The following is a 24089-nucleotide window of genomic DNA, read 5'->3' on the forward strand; positions in this document are numbered from 1 at the left end:
ACCAACCAACCAACCAACCAACCAACCAACCAACCAACCAACCAACCCCCAGCTCCCTCCTCCAAACTGCCCCCAAAACAAAAGAAAACCCAACTCCCAAAATATAAATTTTCTCTCTCTCTCTCTCTCTAGGTTTTTTGAGACAGGGTTTTTCTGTACAGCTTTGGCTGTCCTAGAACTCCCTCTGTAGACCAGGCTGGCCTTAAACTCAGAGATCTGCCTGCCTCTGCCATGTGCTAGGATTAAAGGTTATGAGCCACTACCGCCTAGCAAATAAATAAATAAGTAAATAAATAAATAAATAAATAATACTCTTAAAGATGCTTCATGTGTTAACACTTATCTCATGCACATAAGAATGGTAGCCTGCATGTATATGCATACTATTTTCATGTCTGGGGGGGTGGTGTCAGAAGAGGGCCCTGGATTCCCTGGAAATGGCGTTACAGATGGTTATGAACCAGCAGGTGGGTGCTGTGACTAGAACCTAGGTAGGTCCCTTGAAAGAGCTGCCAGTGCTCTTAATCGCTGAACTACCTCTCCAGCCCCCTAACTTTACTACTCTTAATAATCTAAACCTTTGGCTGATAAACTGAAAGCTGAATATTTCTTTATTTTAAAGATTTATTTTTATTTCGTGCGTGTGTGTCTGTGTGCATGAATGCCAAGATCCAGGAGAGTATCAGATCTCCTGGAGCTGGAGTTACTGGTGATTGTGAACCATCCAATATGGGTGCTGGGAACTGAACCAGGGTCTTTTGGAAAAGCAGCAATTATTTTTCACTGCTGAGCCATCTCTCTGGCTCTTCCACAGGTCTCCCACACAGACTTGTTACTGGTAGCATAACTACTGTTAGGATTTTGGAACCAAACCTGCTTCTGGGTTGCCTAGCAACTTATGATGTCATCATGTGTCGCCGGCCACACCTGGAAGGCGTGGTTACCTTGACCCTTAAAGGGACAACCCCACACGTGGTTCCTCTCTTGGTCCTTTCTCTCTTGCTCCTCTCCCCTTTCTCTATCTTCTTCTTCTTCTCTATCACCTTCTTCCCTCTTTTCCCCCATCATGTCCTGCTCTCCCTGCTTTCCCTCCTCTCTGCTCTTCCTGCTCTCCCTCCCTCCATCTCCACCTAATAAACCTCCTTTATATAAAAGATCTGTTGCATGCCTAACCATGTTTATTTAGTTTGTCCCATAACCTTACAACTACTACTCGGCAGGTGGGACCGTTTACCTCTACTGTGGAGGAGTGCAACAGGTCTGAGGCAGTGTGAGTTGTCTCAGCAACAAAAACAAAACATAAAGTCCTTGAGCACATTTTACTTTGCATATAATGGATTGGGTGCATACTTAGCTATGTGGTACACTACATAGTTTCTATTGGTGTGTAAAATTACATTATTGTTATTCAATAAGAAATTCTCATTAAGTGGAATATACCTTCTCTTTGTGGCTGTGGAATACTGCAAGGCAGAGGGAAAAGCAGAGTAGGAGCAACTAGGATAGAAGGCACACACCTGTAACCCCAGTGCTTGGGGATAGAGGCAGCTGTATCTTTGTGAGCTCAAGGCCACTGTGGCCTGCATAGCAAGTTTCAGGCTAGCCAGCTTATCGTAGCCATATTCTTTTAATGGCTGGCATTATAAAAAGTGTTTGTGAATTAAAATGAGGGTATCCTACTTCTAGCTTTCTCCAGACACTTATATTTAAATGACAAAAATTATCCCTTCTTTTTAAAAATCTGCTAAAGGCATGCATGTTATGTATGAAAAATATTCACACTATTCATCTATCATAATGGATTAGCTGAAACTAAAGACATTGGGATAGGAGAGATGGTTTAGCTGTTGAGTGCTTGCTGCTTTTCCAGTATCCACATTAGGTGCCTCTTGGGCACCCCCACATCCCCATACCCCCAAATGAAAACTGAAAATTAACAGGAAGGAAGGCAGAAAGCTTAGGAAGCACATGACCTCAGAAGGCTGGGGCCCTCCGTGTGCTCCTGTTGCCCTGTGGCCACAGGATCCCTTAGTGCTGCCTAAAGCTCTCTGGTCACATTCCTCATTAATATTCAAACCATTTCTGATCCTTCCAGTCACCCCTCCTGAATAATAAAGATTTCTTTATCATTTCAGTTCCTCTTTCATGCTCTTGCAATGTCACACCCCCCCCCCCCCCATTTAGGCCAATCACCAGTGAACTTTGGGGAATGAGGGGAAGTCTCATGTGACTAGAATAGAGTTCAATTAGTTGTGGTTTCCCTCCTGCTGCACAGCCCTCAACCCCCTGCTAGATTTCCCTCCTAACTTCTTTCCGATAACACAAAAGACAGAAATTAGGGGACAAAATGAAGAGCTGGCAGCCCCACACTCATGTATTCAGGAAATATGGCAGCCAGGGGGAGCTGATTCCATCCACAACTCCACTCAGGTTGGCTCTGCCTGAAAGAATAACTCTAAAGCAACTTACCCACCTTGCTTCAAAAATTTAAGAAAGTTAAGTCATAAATTTAAGAAACAAAGAGTACAGAAGCATTGACTGCAAATGGGTAGAACTTCAGCACAGAATGCCACCATGAAAATGTATCTACTTAAGAAGGCACATGCCTCTTTGTTCTGTTAAGCGCACCCCCCCCCCCCCCCGCCTTGAGGGGAAGGTGATCAAAGAGCCAGCCACTAGAAAAATTTTTAAAATGCTGCTGGGTGTAGAAGGGTAGAAGGCACAAGCCTTGCCAGTTTAAAACACCAAAAACAAAACAAAATAAAACAATAACCTATTCAATAACAGTATAAATTCCAAGCATTCACTAACATGTGAGCTGTTGCCTTCACTCTTACTGTTAAGTCCTCATTTGCTATTAACAGCAGTATTTCCTAGCCAGGAGGTGGTGCACACCTTTAATTCCAGCTGACTTCAAGGCCAGAGTTCCAGTACAGCCAAGACTTCAGAGAGAAATCCTGTCTCAGAAAAAAACCAAACCACTACCAATACCAAAAATGTTAAACAAATAAACAAAACAACAACAAAACCCCCAAACCCAGCAGGGTTTCCCATCAGGTTGGCTAATGATCACCAGTTTGAAAGGTTCTTCTGCAATGTTTGAAACTTTGGGGGCTTTTAGTAGGAAAATAGGTTATTAACAAGTAAATTCATTTTTTTTCTCATACACTTTCTAGCATTAGGAGACATGGTTTTCAGAAGTACAATTTACGCCAGTGATTTCTGTCCCAAAGAAATTCAAATTAAGCCAAGTGTGATTTACTCTCAAGTGAAAGCCTAAGAAGTAAGCCCCTAAACCCATTCAGCAGCAGCTGCCTGCGGTCTGCCCGGGGACAATGAACAGACTCACAAAGACTGCAGCCTTGTGCAGAGGCAGGGACCTACCAAACATTAAGTCTCCCCTGCTTCCTACTAGGGTCTCAGTAATTAAAGAAAGCCTTTCATAAAGGAAAAAAAAAAAAAAAATCAATTATTTCATGAATTACAACACTTCTTTTCAGCAGTGAAAGTTTGCAAATTTTTGGGGGATGAGGTTTTTCAGAGACTCAAAGTAGCCTTGAGACATTTGAAAAGAATGTGCCACTCCACGAGCACTCAGGGGACATCACTGTGAACCTAAAGAGAAGAATGCAGACAGAGCCCTTGTCCAAGCAACCTGACCAGCCTTCAGGAGGCTGCACGCAGAACAAAAGGTGATAAAGCCCTTCCAGGGCCCTCTACACACTCACCGATAGCTCACAGATGAAAACATAAAATTCCAGGTACCTGCTACCCTCTCTACACTTTTATATTCAAGAAAGAAATGTTTTATTTGAGGGAAAGATCGTTCTTTGATGTGAGATGTAAGCTGAGAGGAAGCAACTTGGCAGACTTCCAGTCTGAATTATTTCCTGAATGTGATCTGTAGTTCTCCAAACACTTTCACCCTCAGAACTGCTTCCTGTTTTCTGTCTCATCAAACTGCACTTGTTTTCCTACTGACAGTGTGTGAACTGACAGCCAGCAGTTATATCTATGCTCTCATCCACCTATTAAGTCATTTGCTTACCTATGACTGTGACTAATTTGAAAATGAAAAGCAGTATCTCATTATTTCTTTAATTCCCTGATAACTGGTAAATTTGAGCACTTAGTTATACTTTTTTTCTAAAAGATCTACTTATTTATTATGTATACAGTGTTCTGTCTGCATGTACACCAGAAGAGGGTACTAGACTGCATTATAGATGGTTGTGAGCCATTATGTGGTTGCTGGGAATTGAACTCATGACCTTTGGAAGAGTATATGCCAATACTCTTAACCTCTGAGCCATCTCCCCAGGCCCTAGTTATACTTTTTTACTTTAAAAAATTTGTCAACAATTGACATGTACTCTATATGTATGTATACCTATAACAAACACACCCCATAGAAATGCTGCATCTGAGAGACCAAAAGATAAATTAGCAGCTATTATTAAGACCTGAAGTAGGTGGGTGGAGAAGTCCAGTAATGCCCTGAGGGGAAGGACCGCCTTACTGCATTCTTTCCCCACCCACTAGAGATACGGTTGCTAAGAAACTGGACCATTCCCCTAGGGAGGGACACCAGATCATTATGAATGGCCTGGGAACCTTCCTATAGCCAATCAATTCAAAATGTAGCATTTTGACCAATAGATGCTTGCCAGGCAGGAATCGCCCCTGCCTTGGGTATGCTGGGATGGACCAGAATCTTTAAATCATCCAACTAACCTGGGCACGGGGCGCTCAGCTCCCACCGCTTCGGCGGTGCGGGGGGGGGGGGGGGGGGGGGCCCCAAGCTGCAGCTTGTAATTTACAATAAAAAAAAAACCTCATGTATTTACAGTGGAGTCTGTTTATTCCTGATCTTTTGGGGTTCGTGAACTGGGCAGAACACATCAAACTAATCAGTGTATGTATTACTGCACGTAACTGCAACTCTGACACCGTCTTTGAGGCCTGGGTACAGAAGTGTAGCCTTTAATCTCAGCAAGGGTAAGGTAAGGCATAGGCAGGTGGGGATCTATGAGTTCCTGGTCAGGCCAGCCAGAGCTACATAGTGAGACCCTGTTACACAAATGAACAAACAAATCTGTCTTAGTAATTTTCAAGTACTTAATTCCTTGCTACAACTCAATCACGATGTTATACAAAAGACTCTACAATTTATAAAGTGAAGTCAGTATTAGTCACAACTCTCTTGTGGAAACCCTAGAAATGAGCACTAAGGAGGGGGAGGAAGACAGCAGTGAGAAATACCTCTGAGAAGGCATGTGTTTGTAGCCTTGGGAGAGCTAACAAGGCCAGCCTAGGCAGGCTTTAGAGCCACACTCCTGAAGATAGCCTCTGATGCTGCAGGCCAGCCACTATCACTGAGCAGAACTGGAAAACATTCCTACACCTCACAAGTTTCAGTAGTAAACCACAGTATCATTCAAACGATTCACTCCTTTAATCTGAGGCGGAGGCAGAGAGAGGCAGAGAGGCAGAGGCAACCTGTTGGAGGCCAGCCTGGTTTACAAAGTGAGTCCAGGACAGCTGCTCTGTTACACAGAGACACCCTGTCTCAAAAAAAGAAATACAATAAATAAAAAATAAAAACCAACCAACCAACAAAACAACCCCCCAAAAACCAAACAAAAACACCCCCAATTAAATTACATAGAGCTCTGCCTGGAAATCACTGTATGCTTACAACACAAACTACACTATCAATACAAAAGATGAAAGGTAATTTGGAAAACGCATTTAAAATGAAAAAATTGCTTTCTCTAAAACCTTGCTTTAAAAAAAGCAAGAAAAGAAAGAAAGGAAGAAAGAAAGAAAGGAAGGAAGGAAGGAAGAAAGGAAGAAAGAAAGAAAGGAAGGAAGGAAGGAAGGAAGGAAGGAAGGAAGGAAGGAAGGAAGGAAGAGGAAGTTATAGCCAGGCATTGGTGGAGCACACCCTTAATCTCCACAGAGGTAGAAGAATCAGATGGGTTTTGTTATGTAGCTCTGGCAAGCTTGCGACTAAATGCTATGACCCAGGCTGGCCTTGCACTAGCCATTTCCTGCTTCAGCCTCCTGAGTGCTGGGATTACAAGGGTGCAGCAACCCACCTGCCTTAAACTCTGTGTTTTGAGGGGCTGGAGAGACGCTCTATGCTTAAGAGTATTGGGTGCTCTGGAAGAAGAGCGGAAATTACATTTATAGGGGATCACAGATACCCTCTCCTGGTACAAACATACATGCAAGTAAAACATTCACACACATAAAATAAACATATCTTTCTGTGTGTGTATGTGCTGGGGCACAACTTTAGCACGTGTGAGGCAGAGACAGATATAAGCTTGAGGCTAATCTCTCAAAAATTTTTTTCAAATGTACATACTTCTCAGCATATATTCCTGATAATTGTTGCAAGTGCTAAAATTTCTTATATCTCAAATGGTTGTTCTCTTAGGTACTCTCTCCTTTTATTAAAATTAAGACTTTTAGTCTTTAGGCTCAACCACCTGGGTGTTAGGATTAGCGGGAAGCATGTACCACCACACCTGGAACTTGCAGGTTTTTCCTTAGAATCTTCCTTCTCTCCAGCCTTCCACGAGGTGAATGTATTCACCTTCACACTTTTAACCACTCGAGATACACTGGCAACATCTAAACCGTGCTCAAGGGCAGACTGCACTCTACAGATGTAGGCTCACAGGCACCGCGGCCAGTCCCTCTCCTCTCTTCACTTACAGGTAAGTTCTCTCCAAACTATCAGGTTACAAGCTAAGGGTTATAGATCTTCTTCCCCCCCACCTTCTTTTTTTTGTAGAGAATCAAACCTAAGGCATACAAGACACACTGATCTACAATCTTGGTTTTGTTGAGGCAAGGTTTCACTTGGCCGGCCTTGAACTCGTTCCCTCTGTCTCTATTCCCAAATCCTGGGGTTACAGCTGTGTGCTACCACACCTGGTTCCAGGTTTCTTGCCTATAGAGACCCTTCAGCCCACAAGGCTGTAGAGGCTACTAATGGAAGAGAGATTCGGGCTGGAGATGAATTCCCACTGGTTCGTTACAGTTCAGAATTCCAGGAGAGGAAAGGTGTGAAGGTGCAAGCATAGAAGCCCTCTTCACTTCCCTAAAACTTATCTCTCCCCTCAACTGCTGCCTGTCCTTTGCTCTGAGTCAAAGAGTGGCTCGTCACCAAAGCTACGCTATGCACAGAAATATGATTACCACGAGTAAGACACAGCAATCAAAGTGTAAAACCTATACATATTTCAAAACCAGTACTGCAACCAGCATGGTATCAAAGAAACCAGGCTGGTAACGCTAGGTACTTACCCCCTGGGCTCTTCTTCAAGACCCCGTCCTTTCTGGACTTTAATCCATTGCTCCAACTGCTGCATCGAATTTGTTCTCTGAATGACTCGATCAGCTTCTGTGGGTAGAGGCCCTGCATTTGGGTGACTTCCACCCCGGCCATCTGCCAAGCTGACATTCACTGTTTTGCCATCTGAACTATTCACATTGATGGGTCTGTAGTGCACATTCTGGGGTGGGCAGGCTGGCCCGCTTTCATATTCCAATGGCAGGGAGTTCAGCTTTACACTGTTAATTTTTGTTAATGGCCTGTCTTGACCATCCTTCTGAAATCCGTATCTTTCAGCTTCTAAGGCCCTTTTTTCTTCAATCTTGCTAATTTCCTTATTTTTCTGATTGTTTTGGACCTCTGGTTTAATGAGAACTCTGTGGTTGGGAATGCTATTGGTTTCTTTAGTTGATGCACTCTCAGTTGTAATCTTGTCCACTCTGAAAGCAGAGGAGAAAAGCACAGTAAACAGATGGAACAGGTGTGTAATTACACCTTAGACTCAACCTAGGAAAACCACTTGGATGAGAACAAGCAAACTAACAGAGTGAGAGAGCACAGCTGACACAGAACCTCACAGCTGTGCCATCACATGCAGGGTAACACTAGAATGCAAGAAAACACAGGCAAAAGCTACCAAGACAAGCGCTGCATGCCTTTGCCAGCGGCAATCTGGAAACAGAGCCACAGCCCCTTAAAAGAGCCAGTCAACTGAAATAAGAATGTGGCTCTCAGTCAGATGACCAGCTCATCAGGAGACAATCATGAGCCTGGCTACGGAAGCTGCTGCAATAGGAAATTACAGTCTGATGCCACCAAAGAGGTAAACTTCATGACTAACTTCTTGTTTGTATGCACCTGTATGTAGCTTTTTGGAGTGATGTCATATGTAGCAGGTTGCCCTCAAACTTCTGACTCTGCCTCTCAAGTGCTATGGCTGCTGACATAATGGGTGTGAGACATCATACCCAGATAGCATGGTTCAGTTCTCCGAGCCAAGCTGGCTTATATTCAGTGAGCTTTTTTTTTTTTTTTTAACTAGAGGGTCTCACTATGTAGGTCTGGCTGGGCCAGAACTCACAGAGAACTGTCTGATTCTGCCTGGATTTAAAGGCATGTACCACCATGCCCAGCCTCAGTGGGCATATTTACCTAACTAGCTGCATCTTTGGGCAAGGTTTAGAAGCTTACATTGCCTCAATTTCCTTTTTTGGTGAACACAGTAGCTTCAGCAATGTCAGACGACTGTTATAAGACCCAATTGATAGCTGGCATGGCCCTTACTGCCTTTACTGTTGTTCTAGCTTATCAAGCAGCTCTGTGGAATCCTTGTGCCTGGTCCATGTGCCCAAGAGAAGAAAATGTTCATCAACTGTGCATCTAGGCCACCTGAGTTTACTACTCAGTTACTACAGCTTTTTTTGATGAGAAGGTGTTTTTCTGAGTCAATCATACCTGGGCTTTCATAAAAATCAAGCTGAGTGTGTGAACCCACATGAACTTGCCATGATCCCTCCATTCGGTGGGAATTCACAGAAGTGCCCTGCCTCTTGCATTTCAGCATAACATGCTACTGTGGTTCAGCACACATGCTATAGCAAGGGCAGTACTCTTGTTACATAATGGGATGTGTGGAATATGAACTATGATGTATGGAGAACACACATACTCACGCATTTAACTCTAAGTGCAGAAATACAGATTCTACAGATACCAGGGAATAGGCTCTAGCCAACATTCAAAAGTGGCTCCTCTCAGAGTGAAATCACACACTGCACAGACACTTGTAAAGTTAGATACAGAGCACTCAGATGTAAACAGCAGATACTGGAGGGTTTACAAAGGTGGGCTCTGTTAGCCAGGTGGGGGTGGCGCACACCTGTAGCCCAAGCACTGAGGAGGCAGAGGCAGGTGGATCTCTGAGTTCGAGGCCAGCCTAGTCTACAGATTGAGTTCCAGAACAGCAAAGACTACACAGAGAAACCCTGTCTTAAAAAAACAAAACAAAAACCTCACAAGCAACTAACCAAAAAGACCAAAAATGGGTTTTGGGGCTTCTTCCCTTCAAAGAAATTGACACCAAAAGTTCACTGAAGTCTGCAGGGAGAGGTTGTTTAAACACTGAATGCTCAGTATCTTTAAAAATGTAAAACTAAGTCCAATCAACTATAACTACTCTTTTCGACTAGAATTGTAATGTTTTCTCCAAAGATTTATCATTAAAGAAACATAAGCATGCAATGACTCTTATTTAAATGGAATAAACCTGAGAACCATGAGAACATAAGCCACAAGAAACATATCTGATTTAAGAAAGTGATATTTGGGGCTGGAGAGATGGCTCAGAGGTTAAGAGCACTGCTTGCTCTACCAGAGGTACTGAGTTCAATTCCCAGCAACCACGTGGTGGCTCACAACCATCTATAATGAGATCTGGTATCCTCTTCTGGCCTGCAGGCAGAACACTGTATACATAATAAAATAAATAAATCTTAAAAAAAAAATTGGGGGAAAAAAAGTGATACTTAAGCCACAAAAGCAAAGACATTGGAAACTAGTATTGCTATTAAGAAAAATGGTAGGGGTTCTTCAAAATCAAGAAACAGAGCTGCTACCTGAAGACAGGTGTGGTAATTCACACCTGAAACCCCAGTTGTGGTTACCAGGATCAGGAGTTCAATCTATACTGACTTTGAGGCCAACCTGGGCTACATGAAACAAAACTCTGACTCAAAAATAAATAAATAAACAAACAAATAAATAAATAATAAAATAAAATAAAACAAGAAAAACAAAACAAAACAAGTATGATTCAGCAATTCCACTACTGGGAATCTATCCAATCAATATGTCAAGGAGAGTCCTAAACTTATATGCTTAATAGAGCACAAAAGACAATCTTCACAAAAGCCAAGATGGCTGGATGACGAATTTGTAATGAACATCCCAGAGATATTTATGTTAGTGAAATAAGCCTAGTCCAAAAACACCTTATCCTTTCATTTACATGCAGAACCTAGAATACTGACCTCAAAACAAACAAACAAACAAACAAACAAACAAAACAGAAAAGTAGTTACCAGAGCCAGGGAAGGGAAGGAAGGGGGGAGTGGGTAGAGAGAGGATAGATAATTGGTACAGCTTAATAGGAGAAAACATTTCTATATCTTAATAGCATTGTAAGACAACTATGGTTGATAATGGCTTTTCAAAACAACTAGTATAGATTTTTAATGTCCCTAGCCAAAAAAAAAAAAAAAAAAAAAGATCAAAGCCTGAGATGATAGCTATGCTAATTATCCCAATTTGATCACTGCACATTGCATCCGTGTGAACTGTCCCATGTATAATTAACTACTGTATGTACAGTAAAATATGCAATTACTGTATGCCAACTGACAATAAAAATATAGGGTTGATGTATAGTTTAGTGACAGAGATGCTTGCCTAGCATGAGTGAGGCCTAACACCCACAAACTGAAAACGCCACAGAGGGCTGGAGAGAGATGGCTCAGTGGTTAAGAGCACTTGCAGCTCTTGCAGAGGATGAGGGTTCAATTCCCAGCACCTCTTCTGGCACTCTTGAGCGCCAAGAAGATATGTAGTGCACAGATGAATACGCAGGCAAAACACCTAGATTTTCTTTAAAAATACAATGAGATTATACAAAATGAAGATAATGTGCTAAGCGATGGGAATTATTCAGAGAAAGTATATTAGACCCAGATTTTTGAAAAATGCTGTCAGGTAGCTACATACCAGGGCCCTATAACATTGTAGTTTCTGTGTGAAATCCTCTATGAATTTTGCAGAAATGAACTTTAAAAACTGGATGTAGGGAGTGAGTGACCTCTTGAATGAATGTGTACTATATGACATGAGCTGGCCATGTCAATGACAAAGGAAATATAAACAAGTAACTCACCCATATCATCTCATATTGTAAGTTGATACATGTTGTTACTGTTTTAATGTGTATGGACATTTTTGCCTGCATGTATGCAGTGCCTTTGAAGGCCAGAAGAGGGAGTCAGATCCTCTGAAACTGGAGTCACAGATGGTTGTGAGTCTCTGTGTGGGGTACTGGGAATCAAATCTGGGTCTTCTGGAAGAGCAGCCAGTGCTCTTAATCATTGAGCCATCTCTCATGCCCCACATTTTTATGTGTGGTTTAAATTAATTTATTACATTTTGGTGACAAGGTCTCATTGTATTGCCTAGGGCTGGCCTGCAACTCATAATTTTCCTGCCTCTGTGTCTCAGGTGCTAGGATTATAGGAGTGTACCACCAAGCCTGGCTCCTGCTTTTATAATTGCAAATTCAACAACAGAAAATGAAAATAAGTTAAATTTGAGAAAAGCATAGTATATAATACAGAAAATAAAATACTCTTGTACTTAAGTATTATTGTTGTTATTATTATAATTTTTTTTTTGAGACAGTTTCTCTGTGTAGCCCTGGCTGTCCTGGAACTCACTCTGTGGCCCAGGGTGTCTTCAAACTTGGAGATCCACCTGCCTCTGCCTCCTAAGTGCTGGGATGGATGCAAAGGCCACCACACTCAGCTTTCTATTTATTACTTATTATCAGTGTGTGTGAGGTCACACAAGCCACAGTGCGCATGTGGAGATCAAAGGACAGTGCTCTAGAGTCATTTCCTTTCCCCATGGGTTCTAAGACTGATCAGGCCATCAGGCTTTCAAGACAAACACTTTTACCCACTCTGTACACTTACTGGGAACGCCTAACTATCTTTCCTCTCAAGTTCTGGGATCAAATATCCCAGGGACTAGGGCTATGGCTTGGTGGCTTGGCCCTTGCCTAGCATGCACAATGCCCTGGGTATGATCTCCAATATAGCCACCACCACTACCAACAAAAACCTAGAACCTGTTTTATGTCCATGCTTGGGGACCAGCATGAGGATTTGGGTTTTAAAAACAATAGCAGAAATAAGAGCCAGTGGTGGCAGCACACACTTTTAATCCTAACACTCAGGAGGCAGAGGCAGATCTCTGGAATGAGGCCAGTCTGATCTACAAAGTGAGTTCCAGAACAGCCAGGGCTATCCAGAGAAACCCTGTCTGAGGAGAAAAAAAAAAAAAATTCCAAGAATCTCATAAAGACTCAAAGTGCTCTTTCAGACAACATGCCAAAACAAACAAAACAAAAAACAAAAACAAAACCAAAACATTAAAATGAGCATAGTATATATGATGTAATTAGGCTTGATCGCTAACTGGGAACACACACACGGGAGAAATCTATAAATGCACAAATTAGCCGTTTTCTTATATAAGATGTGAATTTAATTATCATTGACTAGAAACAAAATTTAATTATATTATGAACCTTCAAATTATAGGGAATTTAAAGAAGTGTCTTCTCCAGCACTTGGGAGGCAGAGGCAGGCGGAGCTGTTGAGTTCAAGGCCAATCTGATCTACATATGAGTCCAGAACAGCAAGGACTACATAGAGAACCTAAGCCACCCCAAAAGCACATTCACTCAACCTCTTATTTTTACACTTTGAGAAATGCATTTTCTCTGATTAGGTCTGCTTCTTTTTGAGACAGGTTTTCACGACTTAGCCCAGGCTGGCTTTGAGTTTGAGATGCTTCAGTGGTAAGCGTGAACCGTGCCTGAGACAGCTGAACGGGAAAGGTGCTGAGTGTGATCACTGGAACCCATGGAGTGAAAACAAAGAACGGACTCCTGAAAGTTGTGCTTCCAACAAACCCTGTAGCACAAGCATGCACACACACACACACACATGTGCAGAGAAATGTGTGTGCCACCATGCCTAGTAGACTAATTCTCAGTATAATGAGAAATATTAACATGATCGGTTCATTGTCTTCAAGCAGGGAAGAAAATAAACAACTCTAGGATTAATTTTAGCAAGAAATCTGAGTACCACAGTTTTAAGGCACAGGTCATCAAGAAAGGGATACATTTAGAAATAATTTAAATGTTCTATAAACGATAATCAGAATTAATCAGAAAATATTAACAAAATAAAACTCGTCAACAATAAAACAAAACTCGTTTTGTTGTTATTTATTTACTTCCCAAATACTAATACAATATAAAAATACAATGAAATTAACTGTAAAGTTAAATTCTATGATTTGGGATATTTAAAAAACCTCTACCATGAAGCACACAGATCTGCCCAGCTTTAAGGTAATAAAAAGATGTACTCACCGGAAATTAAAGGTAATTCTGTAGGAAAAAAGAACATTTGTTTTGAACGTTAGGATTCTAGAATTGCCCCAGTACACTGACAGGTGAAATGTGGCAAGAAGAAGGTGAAATAAAATGCAGGTGAAATAAGACTCTTGGCCGTGCAGTAGGCCTGAGAGAACACCATGCACTATGACGACGGCATTTGTGAGGCAGGAGTAAATGAAGATGGAAACCACGGCTGCTTCCTACAGGGCTGTACCTTTTCACAGGTTCTGTCTGCACCAGGGCAGCATCTAACATGGCCTTCATCCACAGCTCCATTTCCTTTCCTGTATCGGTGCAGAAATAATAGGTCCGCATGTTTGGATGGGCTGCCTGAGTGAAAATGACACCATCACTTTATCATGATATGGATTCTGAAAAAGAAAAGAAAAAGAGGCTCTTTATCTGACCATTACTATGAAATTTCAAAGAAAGTAGATTTGTCTTTTACATAAGATACAGAAATGATTTAAAAAAGAATACACACAATGACCCCAGCAGGGTGCAACATTAATTGTCCTCTAAATGTTTCTTCAATTCCATATACTTTAAGGCTGCACAAATGTGCTTTAGGAAGAATGTTCAAATTATGCCTGTGGATCTGCCTTACTCTACTCTAACCATTTTAACTTGGCGCACCCAATAATTCTCACTTAGGGTAATACTTCTATCCAGACATGGCACTTGGGAGGCTGAGGGGTCATTCTGAGCCACCCTGAACTACGTGTTGAGATATAGAACACTGTGATCCACAGTGTAGACCCAGTCTCAAGAACAAAACCAAGCAAGACAACACAAAAGTAGGGCTTACTTGAGTCATCAACAACAGAACTGTAAAGGCCAGGGCAAGCACTCTCCTGTTTGTTATCAGTGGCTTTAGTCTTTAAAAGCAGATGCTGTTTACGGTCTTTCACAGACACCGTATGGACACTTAGGAATAAATGATGCCAATGGCACTGTCTTCTAGCTTTTTTTTTCAGGTTTCCAAGTTAAAATGGAAACACCTGCAGTTTGAGAGGATGAAAAACACTGCTGTGCTTTCTTTTATGGTGCTTTTTTTTTAAATCAGAAAATCAGAAAATCAAAATGAAGGCACTGGTGCGCCTGCTACCGTGGGGGAGCACTGCAGACCCACAGCAGATACAGAAGACCAGCTGGAGGGAGGAGAAGGCTGACACCAGGGACGAGGAAACAATCTCTGTTCCCATTTAGCAATTCGTGGTCATTTCCCATTAGATACCTGAAGACTCGGCCAAATGAACAACAGCCACCGCAGCCTAAGTGAGGTGAGTAGAGTGTTAAGCAGATGGTTAGTTAAGAGCTGAACAAGAGCTGACATCTGTATTCACACTTTCCACACCAAGATCCTATCATCTGTTTGATCCCCAAGGTCAAATTAGCTTAACACATACACATACAGTCCATGAGCACAGTGAAGAGTGTAGTGCCCTAACTGACAAATCTCCATGGTGACAAAAGAGTAACTGTTAAAACAGTCTAAGACAGAGCTCAAGTGCTCTGGTGCTAAAACGGATGATTGTGATTGTGGAAGGAACTAGGCTGGTGGTGAGAAGATCCTGTCAAAGCCTTGAGACAACACAAGCAAAGCCACTTGTACAGCCCTCCACCCCCCTTGAGACTGTGACATTCCTACTTACCATGCTGGTAAGAGTAGACTCAAAGTCAGCAAATGCAGTCACACAGTAGCTCAAAATTTAGGGGAAACACCACAAAAGAAAAGTTGAAACAGTAATTACTATTGTTACAGACAAAAGAAAAGCAACATCAAATTAATAGTTACAGAGATACTATATCAGACCCCTGTGGCCACATTGAATAAAAGTTTTAAAAAATCTGCAATGTTAAACTGACTTTTATTACTTCTACTTTTTAAGTTTGTATGTGCTGGATTTTTGCCTGCATGTCAGTCTGTGCATTACATGCATGCAGTGTCCTCAGAGGCCAGAAGAGGCCATTAGATCTCCTGAATAGGAGTTACAGATGGTTGTGAGCTGCAATGTGGGTGCTGGGTCCTGAACCCAGGTCCTTTGTGCTCTTAACTGCTAAGTCATCTCTCCAGACCCTGCAGAATGTTTTTTTTTCTTTTTATACTGCAGTATTTTGTTTTGAAGAATCTAAGAGACTAGATAAAATGTCCCCAAATTTAATAAATATTTGCTAAATTTATTAACAGATGAAAAGTTTAAACCATGGCTCACTCAGCTCTAGACATGTGTATTACTAAATTCTTATCTGAAGCTCAACAGTTTGTGATGCTGGGAACGGAACCAGGCTTTATAAAAAGGAGACACTCTGAGGTACACTGCCAGCCCCAGCTCTATTCAGTTTCTCGCTGCTGTAGGCTCCCTGCTTCTGTGCTAGTTTACTCATACCTGAAGCCACGCCCCCTTGCTCTCAGGCCTTGTTCACTTTCATACCTGGCTCAAGCCTTCTTAGTCTTCCACCTCTTTTATAGCTTCATGGTTAATAATAATGCAACATATTAATTAGTGACAAAACTGATATTCTAATATAGTCCTGAATAGTCTTTAAAAGGAATGTTTAATATTGTATGCATTTTGTAAAGGCACAAACATTTTCATTGTTAAAATAGTGTATTTTGTCTTCATTTGTACCTTTATTTTTTTTTTCAAGTGTTTGGGAAGTTTAATAAATTAATTGTAAAATATAGATAAGCCAAACACTGAGAATGACTAAGACATGCCCCCTCCCAAAAAAAGAATTCACCCTACCAAAAATCACAAAGGGATAAAGTGAAAAGCTACTAGTATGCCAAAAAAAAAAAAAAAAAAAATCATAGGATCCTAATGTTGAAAGAAAATGTACCTTTATTCTTAAAACAAAATTTCCAGATTAATTTGTCATGATTATTAATATATTTAACCAGGGGAAACAAACAAACAAACAAAAAGCAAAAACCCAAATCCAGGCCGGATCATCTCTGAAATTTATTTTAACTATAACCCTAAAAGCAAAGAATGTAGCATGCTTTTTTAAAAACAAATATTTGCCATCAAATTAGCATTAAAGTGTACTCTCAAAAGACGAGTGGGTGAAGGACAGTCGCAGCAGGGACTCGGGTGGCTTGTATTTAAAGGTGGGAGATGAGCATTATTACTTGAGAATGTCTTTGAGGCTATCCTAAATCTGTAAATATGCCAGACTGAAGAGCTGACTTCAGCAATACTCTTCCCATATATTTTATCTGACAAAATTCAGAGAGTAACTGAAAGAAGACTGATGAGTAAGACAGTCAGTCACTAGGACAGTCATCCACGATGTTCACTGTGCTGTGCTTTCTGCAGAAACATTTGAAAACAGTCTGGAATATGCTAGCATGTGCTTCCTAAAAGGACAGTATTTTCTGGCAAGACAGTAACATCACTAACCAATATGCTTTATTTTCACTTTAACATTTTATATTTTATGTACATGAGTGCTTTGCCTGCATGTGTCTCTGTGTCAGAAGAGGGCACAGGATCTCTTCAGCCTGGAGTTACAGACAGTTGTGGACACTAGAAATCAAATCTGGGTTCTCTCGAAGAGTAGCTAGTGCTCTTAACCACTGAATATCTCTCCAGCACCACCAGTACTTCAAATGTAAACATCACTACCAGTTCTTTCTTACAATAGTTTATGGATCAATTTATGCTTGCTAAAGTTTAAAACAGAGAGTGCTCATTTCCTTACCTTAAAAGCATATTTGCGATTGATGTGGTCCTCAGCAGTAAGCATGGCTATCTGAAAACTAGGTAACAGGATGCTTCCCAGAATGCCCTCTTCCTTCTCATCTAAAAGAGAAGTTGGTGTTTAATCAGAATTTTTGTTTTTTGGGAGTTTTGCCACTTGCCCCATGTTCTAATACGCCCATGCTCTATTCACACTGCTCCTTGTCTTTCTCGGACTGGCAATTTGTCTGAGGGCTTCTAGAGAGGTGGGAGCAGCTGTCCAAGGATATGCTTAGGAGATACGTTCACATGAAAAAGTATTTTCAACTAAGCCATAAAAGTTGTACATTTAAAAGCTATGAAGCTTTAGCTTTGTCTTTACTAGTAGCTGAGATACATAGTGAAGCTGAGGGCTTGAGTGGCAGATCCACAAAGCAAGTGCATTATGCTGAGGAAAAAAAGATCAAACATTCATTTCTCACAAGGAACTTGCTGCTTGGGGATGTTTGAGAAAACTTGTTACACCCTGTCACTGTTATGGACCCACCAGACAAGCTAATGAAACTGTACTTGGCTGACAAACTCATGAATGAAAAAATTATGAATGAGAAAGAATATTCTCTATCATGCTTGCTCCCTATTTAAAGCAATGATCACAAACTAGCCGAGCCAGGTGGCACATCAACAATGTGGCACATGCCTGCAGTCCCAGCAACCGAGGCAAAAGGATCTAGAGTTGGAGGTCAGCCTGCACACCTTCACAAAACAAGACATTACAAATGTAAACACCTCTTCATCTCTAGAGTATACAGTAAAACTAGGCCAGACTTGGTGGCTCATCCCCTTGATCCTAGCACTTTAGGAGGAAGAGGTAGGTAGTTTGAGGCCAGCTTGATCTACACAGTGAGTTCCTGGCCAACCAGGGCTACATAGAGACCGTGTCTCAAAAACAAACGAACAGACAACAACAACAACAACAACAACAAAGGTTCATATCCAGCCTAAAAATCTAAGGGAAAAAGTTGGGAAGCAGCCATCAATTAACAAGAATGATCACACCCTAATTTGTAAGTCCAATTACATAAATGGTCCATGAGCAACAGCTCATCAAATCACATTTCATACAAAGGTCACTTTTATCAAATATATTCATCAGTGTCACATGGGGTTTTCCAGGATTACCTGGGGGTGTTTTCCACCATGACACAAGTTGTGAGATCTATGGCAAATCACTGATGCTCAGTGTGTCATCGTCTAAGCAAACTTCAGGTAACAATGCTCAACACAAAGGCTGTAGCAAGGTTAAATGAGTTTATATACACATGGACCTCAGCAGAGTAAAGTGGTTAATAAACTCTGTATTATGTAAAATTAAATATTAGGACACCATACACTTTTCATATTTTTTCCTATTAGTTGAGAAACTACAAAAATTAATACATATATTGAATATAAGAGGGAGGTGACTATAATAAGTAAATATAATATATGGCTTCTATTTACTTTTGTTTTTTATGAATTAAAATTTTATTTTGTGTATATGTACTATGGCATACACATGGAGGTCAAGAATAACCTCTTTCCCGTTGCTGATAGTTCTTTCTCTTCTGCCATTGTGCTGCTCTTTCCAGGTTACCTGGCCTGTGAGCTTCAGCTGACTCTCCTAGCTCCCCTCTCATCTGGCTGCAGCAATGCTGGACCACAGGTGCCACCCACAGCACCCAGGTCTTCAGATGAGTTCTGGGAGCTGAACTCTGGGGGCCACAGTGCTTGTGATGCTAGCATTTTTACCTATTGAGCCACTTTCCTGACCCTTTTCTGTATTTTATTTTTTTTTAAACAGAATTTTTTCTGAGAAAGGGTTTCTTTTTGTTGATTTGGAAGTCAATCTGTAGACCAGACTGGCCTCAAATTTACAGAGATCGCCCTGCCTCTCCCTCCTGGGTACTGGGATTACAGGGTATGGGCCACCATTGTCTGGCCGGATGGTGTGTCTTAAACATCCCTGTTGGTGCGAGCACTTGCACACTTGCTGCATGAGTTGAGCTTAAGCCACAGCACCCATGAGGTAGTAGGAGAGAAGGGTTCCCGTCAGGGTTCGCTGGCCTCAACACATCTGCTGTGACACATGCACGCCTATCCCCACATCATACAGACGGCAGTGATGGAGAAAAACCACGACAAAGAATTTGGTATTCCTTTTGTCATAAATTATTATTATCAAATTTTTATTCTAGAAATAAATTGGGGATAGTAAACATTTTCTTGCTATCATTTTATACTCCACAAATTGTCAATAAATATACTGGAAAAGCAAGAAAATACAAGTAGCTCGTGGGGAATTCAAATGACAAAAACTATATAGTAGGTCTGGTGCCAGCTAAAGACAGAGGACAGCACAGCTTATGCTGGGCTGACGGCTTGTACAGGTTTGGTAATTCGGATGTAGCAGTACTCCTCCACCCCAGCTGACTGGGTAGTGAGCTGACGAAAACAATTCTAGTAACTACATTTAGAAGACTGAGATGCATTTTATTACTTTGGCAGGTGGCTATACCTATCAAAGTGTCTAACCCAAAAGTAAATTTAAAAAAATGTACAAAATAAATAAATAAAAGTGTATAATCCAAAGGTAATTTTAAAAATCACAGCGCGGGGACTTCTGGGTAAGATGAGGGTCTAGAAGCTGCCGGCATATGGTCCCATTAGAAAGAGTCATCTAAGACAGAATAGACTATCACAGACAGAGAGAGGAAAAGCTTTGATAATTCACGGGAGAGAAAAAAATTGACACAGCTCCAGGTGGGTACAAGGAAGTAAACACCTCACCCAGAAGCAGTGGGCTTGCTCCTCTGAATGGTCCCGGGGATTTAGCTCCCAAGTGTAGTCTGAGCAAAAAGCAGATTCCCAAATAAAATCAAAAGAAATAACCAAACTACAGGACCTGCAAATCATAACCCAGACACATGAAAAAGTTAGAAAAGTGAGACAACATGACGGTGATTCAGGCAACTGCTGGAAGATTTCAAAGATGATACAAGCAAGCAGAGATACATTTACTCTAGGACCCAGGAAGGATAATCAGTGACACAGAGAAAAGATTGAGCAATGCCCAAGAAAGTTAGGCAGGATAAACAAAGTAGAAAGCATCACCAGTAGCCTTGGCCAAGCTGGAAAATAATAACAGGAATGGAAGACAAGGTCCACTACAGTCAATCAATACTGAAAACTAAGTAAATGAGCATGAGCACAATGTCCAAGAACCATAAACACAGTCAAGAGGCTGAGTCTAGGAAACTATGGGGTCCTCAACAGAATTGGTAAACATTATATTTCTCAACTCTGCTATTAAGTTGTAAATTGTAAGGGTTTGATATGAATTTAACATTGCTTATCAAATGTGTGGCTTGTAAGTATTTTCACTGTGATGACTGTTTCCTGTTTTGCAGAAGCTTTAGTTTAATGCAGTCACCTTTCCAAAATGTCACTGCCAAGGCCAGGGTCAAAGAGCTATCCCCTATGATCTCTTCTACATGTATTACAGCTTGAGGACTTATGTTGAGATTGAGTAAGAAAGATATCAAAACAAGCAAGCTAAGATGTATCATTCATGACCATTAAGTCTGCACCAAAGATACATGATGGAATACTATATACAGATGAAGAAGAAAGTCTTAACCCCAAGAGCAAAGGAAAGAATAAACTTCTTGAGAGAAATAGGTGAACACATAAAAGCTAGAAAGGAATCCATCACATCCAACAGTCAACCACCAGTCTCCTAATGCTAAGAAAACAACAAATGCCTGCACTGGACAAGAGCAACTATCTGTTGTCCCCAGATGGAGAGTCAGAAGATGGTAGTCAATCTAGCGAGCAAACGTAGAAAATAAGATAGTGTATATAGTTTCTCTGATACCCAATAAGGTAGGAGTTCAAATTAAAATCAGAAGAGAAAAAGAAAGCCAACTACATATAACTAAGAAGACACAACAGGGCTGGGAGATGGCTCAGTGGCGAAGAGCACTTGATAAGCTTATGGAGGAGCCAGGTTTGTTTCCCAGCACCCACACATGGCAGCTGGCAACTCTCTGGAACTTCAGTATCAGGGGATCTGATGCCCTCTTCTGCCTTCCTTGGGCACCAGCCCACAGGTGGTGTACATTCACATGTGGGCAAAACTTCATACACATAAAAGCATGTGCATCTTAAAAAAATACAACAAAATACAGAGGAAGGAAGTACAAATTCAAGGCCAGCCTGGACTGAGCCAGACTGTCTCAATAAACAATAACAAATAATCCAAATTATGTATGTTTGTATGTTCACGTGTGTGTAAATACATGTGTATATATGCATATATACATACATATACACATTCATATTAGTAATTCATGTTTTTCACTCTTCAAACCATTATAATAGTTCCTGACATTACACTCACTGTATAAAATCACATTTATAAGCAATCTATAAACCCACAGCTAGATCTGACAAAATTAACATACAAAAATCTTAGCTGGCAGTGACGATTATGTCTATCATCCTAGAGACTATGAGGCTGAGGCAGGTTCACTGGTTCTAGACCAACTCAGGTATAAAGTGCTAAGTTATCTCTAAAAAACAGTACCCAGCCAAGGACACTGTCAGGTTCTGTATTTAAAGACAGTGCAATAGGGTGACGATTCCTCAGCTCTCCACACAACATCAATCAGAATTCAGGGAGCAGACCAAAATCAGACCACTGCTCAGCCAGGTACAGCGGTGCACCCCTTTAATACCAGTGCTTGAGAGGTAGAAGCAGCTGCACCTATGTGAATCCAAGGCTAGCCTGCTCTACAGTGTGAGCTCCAGGCCAGCCAGGGCCACACTGTGAAGACCCTGTCTCCTATCTGCTTGGAGCCCTCTCTTGTCTTTTGCCATACTCTAGGGCATCTGAGCCTTGGGTCAGCAAAGAAAGGCTTTCCTGATGTTATTTGTTCACTGTAAACAGCAAAAGCACTAATGTCTTTTCTCTTAGGACATATCCAGCTCTTAGCATACACTGCATCTATGAAGCAGAGTGCTTGAACGGTCAACAGACTCACCTCTGTAATAAAAAAGGCAAAGGTCAGAAAGCACAAACCAGCGCTTCTTCCACAGCTTCATGCCGGTACTGTCCTGCGTTAAATAACAGATTTTAGATACTTTTCATAGGCAATTCTTATATGCACGTAACATAGCCTAATTAAAAGACCTATCACAAAGTTCTGATTTGCTACTTGCACAGCCAGGCGACTACAGCACGTTACAAAAGATCAGAAAGACTCCCTGTTTCTGCCACAGAGAAATGATAGATATTTGAGGATGCAGACATGCTGCTCCTGATTTGATCATAATGCTCACACGTATGAAAACATCACATGGTTCCTCATAAATTCTCATATGCTGACTACAAAGTTTAAAACAAAAATTCCTGTGACTAGTGTTCTGTTAATTAACAATCTGAAAGTCACTCTTCTGAACACGTGAGCATTTGAGAACAAGGATAATGGAAGCATGTGGTGTATACAAACTCACTCTGGTAGCTAGATTTAATAAATATGTTAATCATCAACAAGAAGCAAAAAATGTGCCTTGACATTATTTGAAAGGTAAGATGATTAGAATGAACGGGTGAGAAAAGCATGAATATGCAGATTTAGTGAAATGAACACTTCTCCTTCCAACTGCAGTTAGGTTTTACTCGTCCTGCAGAAGACTGTCTCCTGCTGGCTAATGCTAAGTGACCTACTTCATAAACCTACAGCTTTCAAACAAGATCACACTTAAAATAAAAATTACTTTCTCACATTCAGTAAGCAAGAGCGCTAGAGAAAACTGGATGTCCTAAAAATGCCAGCCTTGTTTAGACATCTGCATTAATACTTCTTAATATACTTCTAGTTCATCTAATAGTGACCTTAAAATGATAGAGATGATATATGGGTAGAAAAAAGTCCTAAACGTAAAATCTTTGTCTTTAAAATGAACAGCAACTCCAAGGGAGAAACCAAAACCCAAAGGGACGTGTGTATGAATGGCTTATAACATTTTCAGTCTTCACATTTGTTCTTTGGAACAGACAAGAAAGCCTTGATTGTCTTAGAACCAGGTCTAAAGACCAGGCTGGTTTTGAATTGGGAGATCCACCTGCCTCTGCCTCCTGAGTGCTGAGATTAAAGGAGTGCACCACCACACCAGACTAACTACTAGTTGTTTTTGTTTTGTTACTCTCATCCTCCTGCCCCAGAGACAGCATTTCTCTGTGTAACAGCCCTGGCTGTCCTGAACTCGTTTTGTAGATCAGGCAGGCCTCTTACAGAGATAGACCTGCCTCTGCTTCCTGAGTGCTTGGATTAAAGGCATGCTCAACCACACCCGGCTAACTATGAGTTTTTTGTTGTCATTCTTTTGTTTTGTTTCTTTTCTTTCTTTCGGAGACAGGGAGACAGGGTATCTCTGTGTAGCCTTGGCTGTCCTGGACTCCCTCTGTAGAACAAGCTGGCATGGCTTCGAACTCACAGAGATCCTCCTGCCTCTGCCTCCTTAAGTGCTGGGATTTCAGCGTGTGCCACTGTGTCTGCCCATATTTATGGAAAGTAATTCTACTTGGGTTTGAACCCCAGGCCTCCAGATTTAAGGTCTGATGCTTTACCAACTGAGCCACCTGAGGATTCTTAACTATGAGTTTTAATGAATGAATATTATTAGGTACACCAAAAGCAATAATATCACAAAGCCATTGATGTAATTAAACAAATTTTCCTTGTAATTGGAATTGAATCTAGGGTGGCCTTGAACT

At 41.2% G+C, this 24089-nt stretch overlaps 1 protein-coding gene across 7 annotated transcripts in view; it reads right to left on the minus strand.

The window, feature by feature from the left end:
- Window positions 1-24089, minus strand: part of Plekha5 (pleckstrin homology domain containing A5) — a 179963-nt gene that overhangs the window by 52613 nt on the left and 103261 nt on the right. For 4 of the 7 annotated variants that reach the window (XM_055610329.1, XM_055610305.1, XM_055610298.1 and 1 more), the window contains exons 7-11: window positions 22354-22426; window positions 17292-17392; window positions 13798-13913; window positions 13557-13574; window positions 7321-7788 (exon numbers count right to left, since the gene is read on the minus strand). In XM_055610329.1, coding sequence (XP_055466304.1) covers window positions 7321-7788; window positions 13557-13574; window positions 13798-13913; window positions 17292-17392; window positions 22354-22426 — 776 coding nt within the window. The remainder of the gene's footprint in view (window positions 1-7320; window positions 7789-13556; window positions 13575-13797; window positions 13914-17291; window positions 17393-22353; window positions 22427-24089) is intronic. The other 3 variants (XM_055610336.1, XM_055610323.1, XM_055610314.1) reach the window with 1 other exon arrangement.

This window comes from Psammomys obesus, unplaced genomic scaffold (assembly GCF_907164565.1).
Source record: "Psammomys obesus unplaced genomic scaffold, mPsaObe1.curated_primary_1811, whole genome shotgun sequence".
Taxonomy (NCBI): domain Eukaryota; kingdom Metazoa; phylum Chordata; class Mammalia; order Rodentia; family Muridae; genus Psammomys; species Psammomys obesus.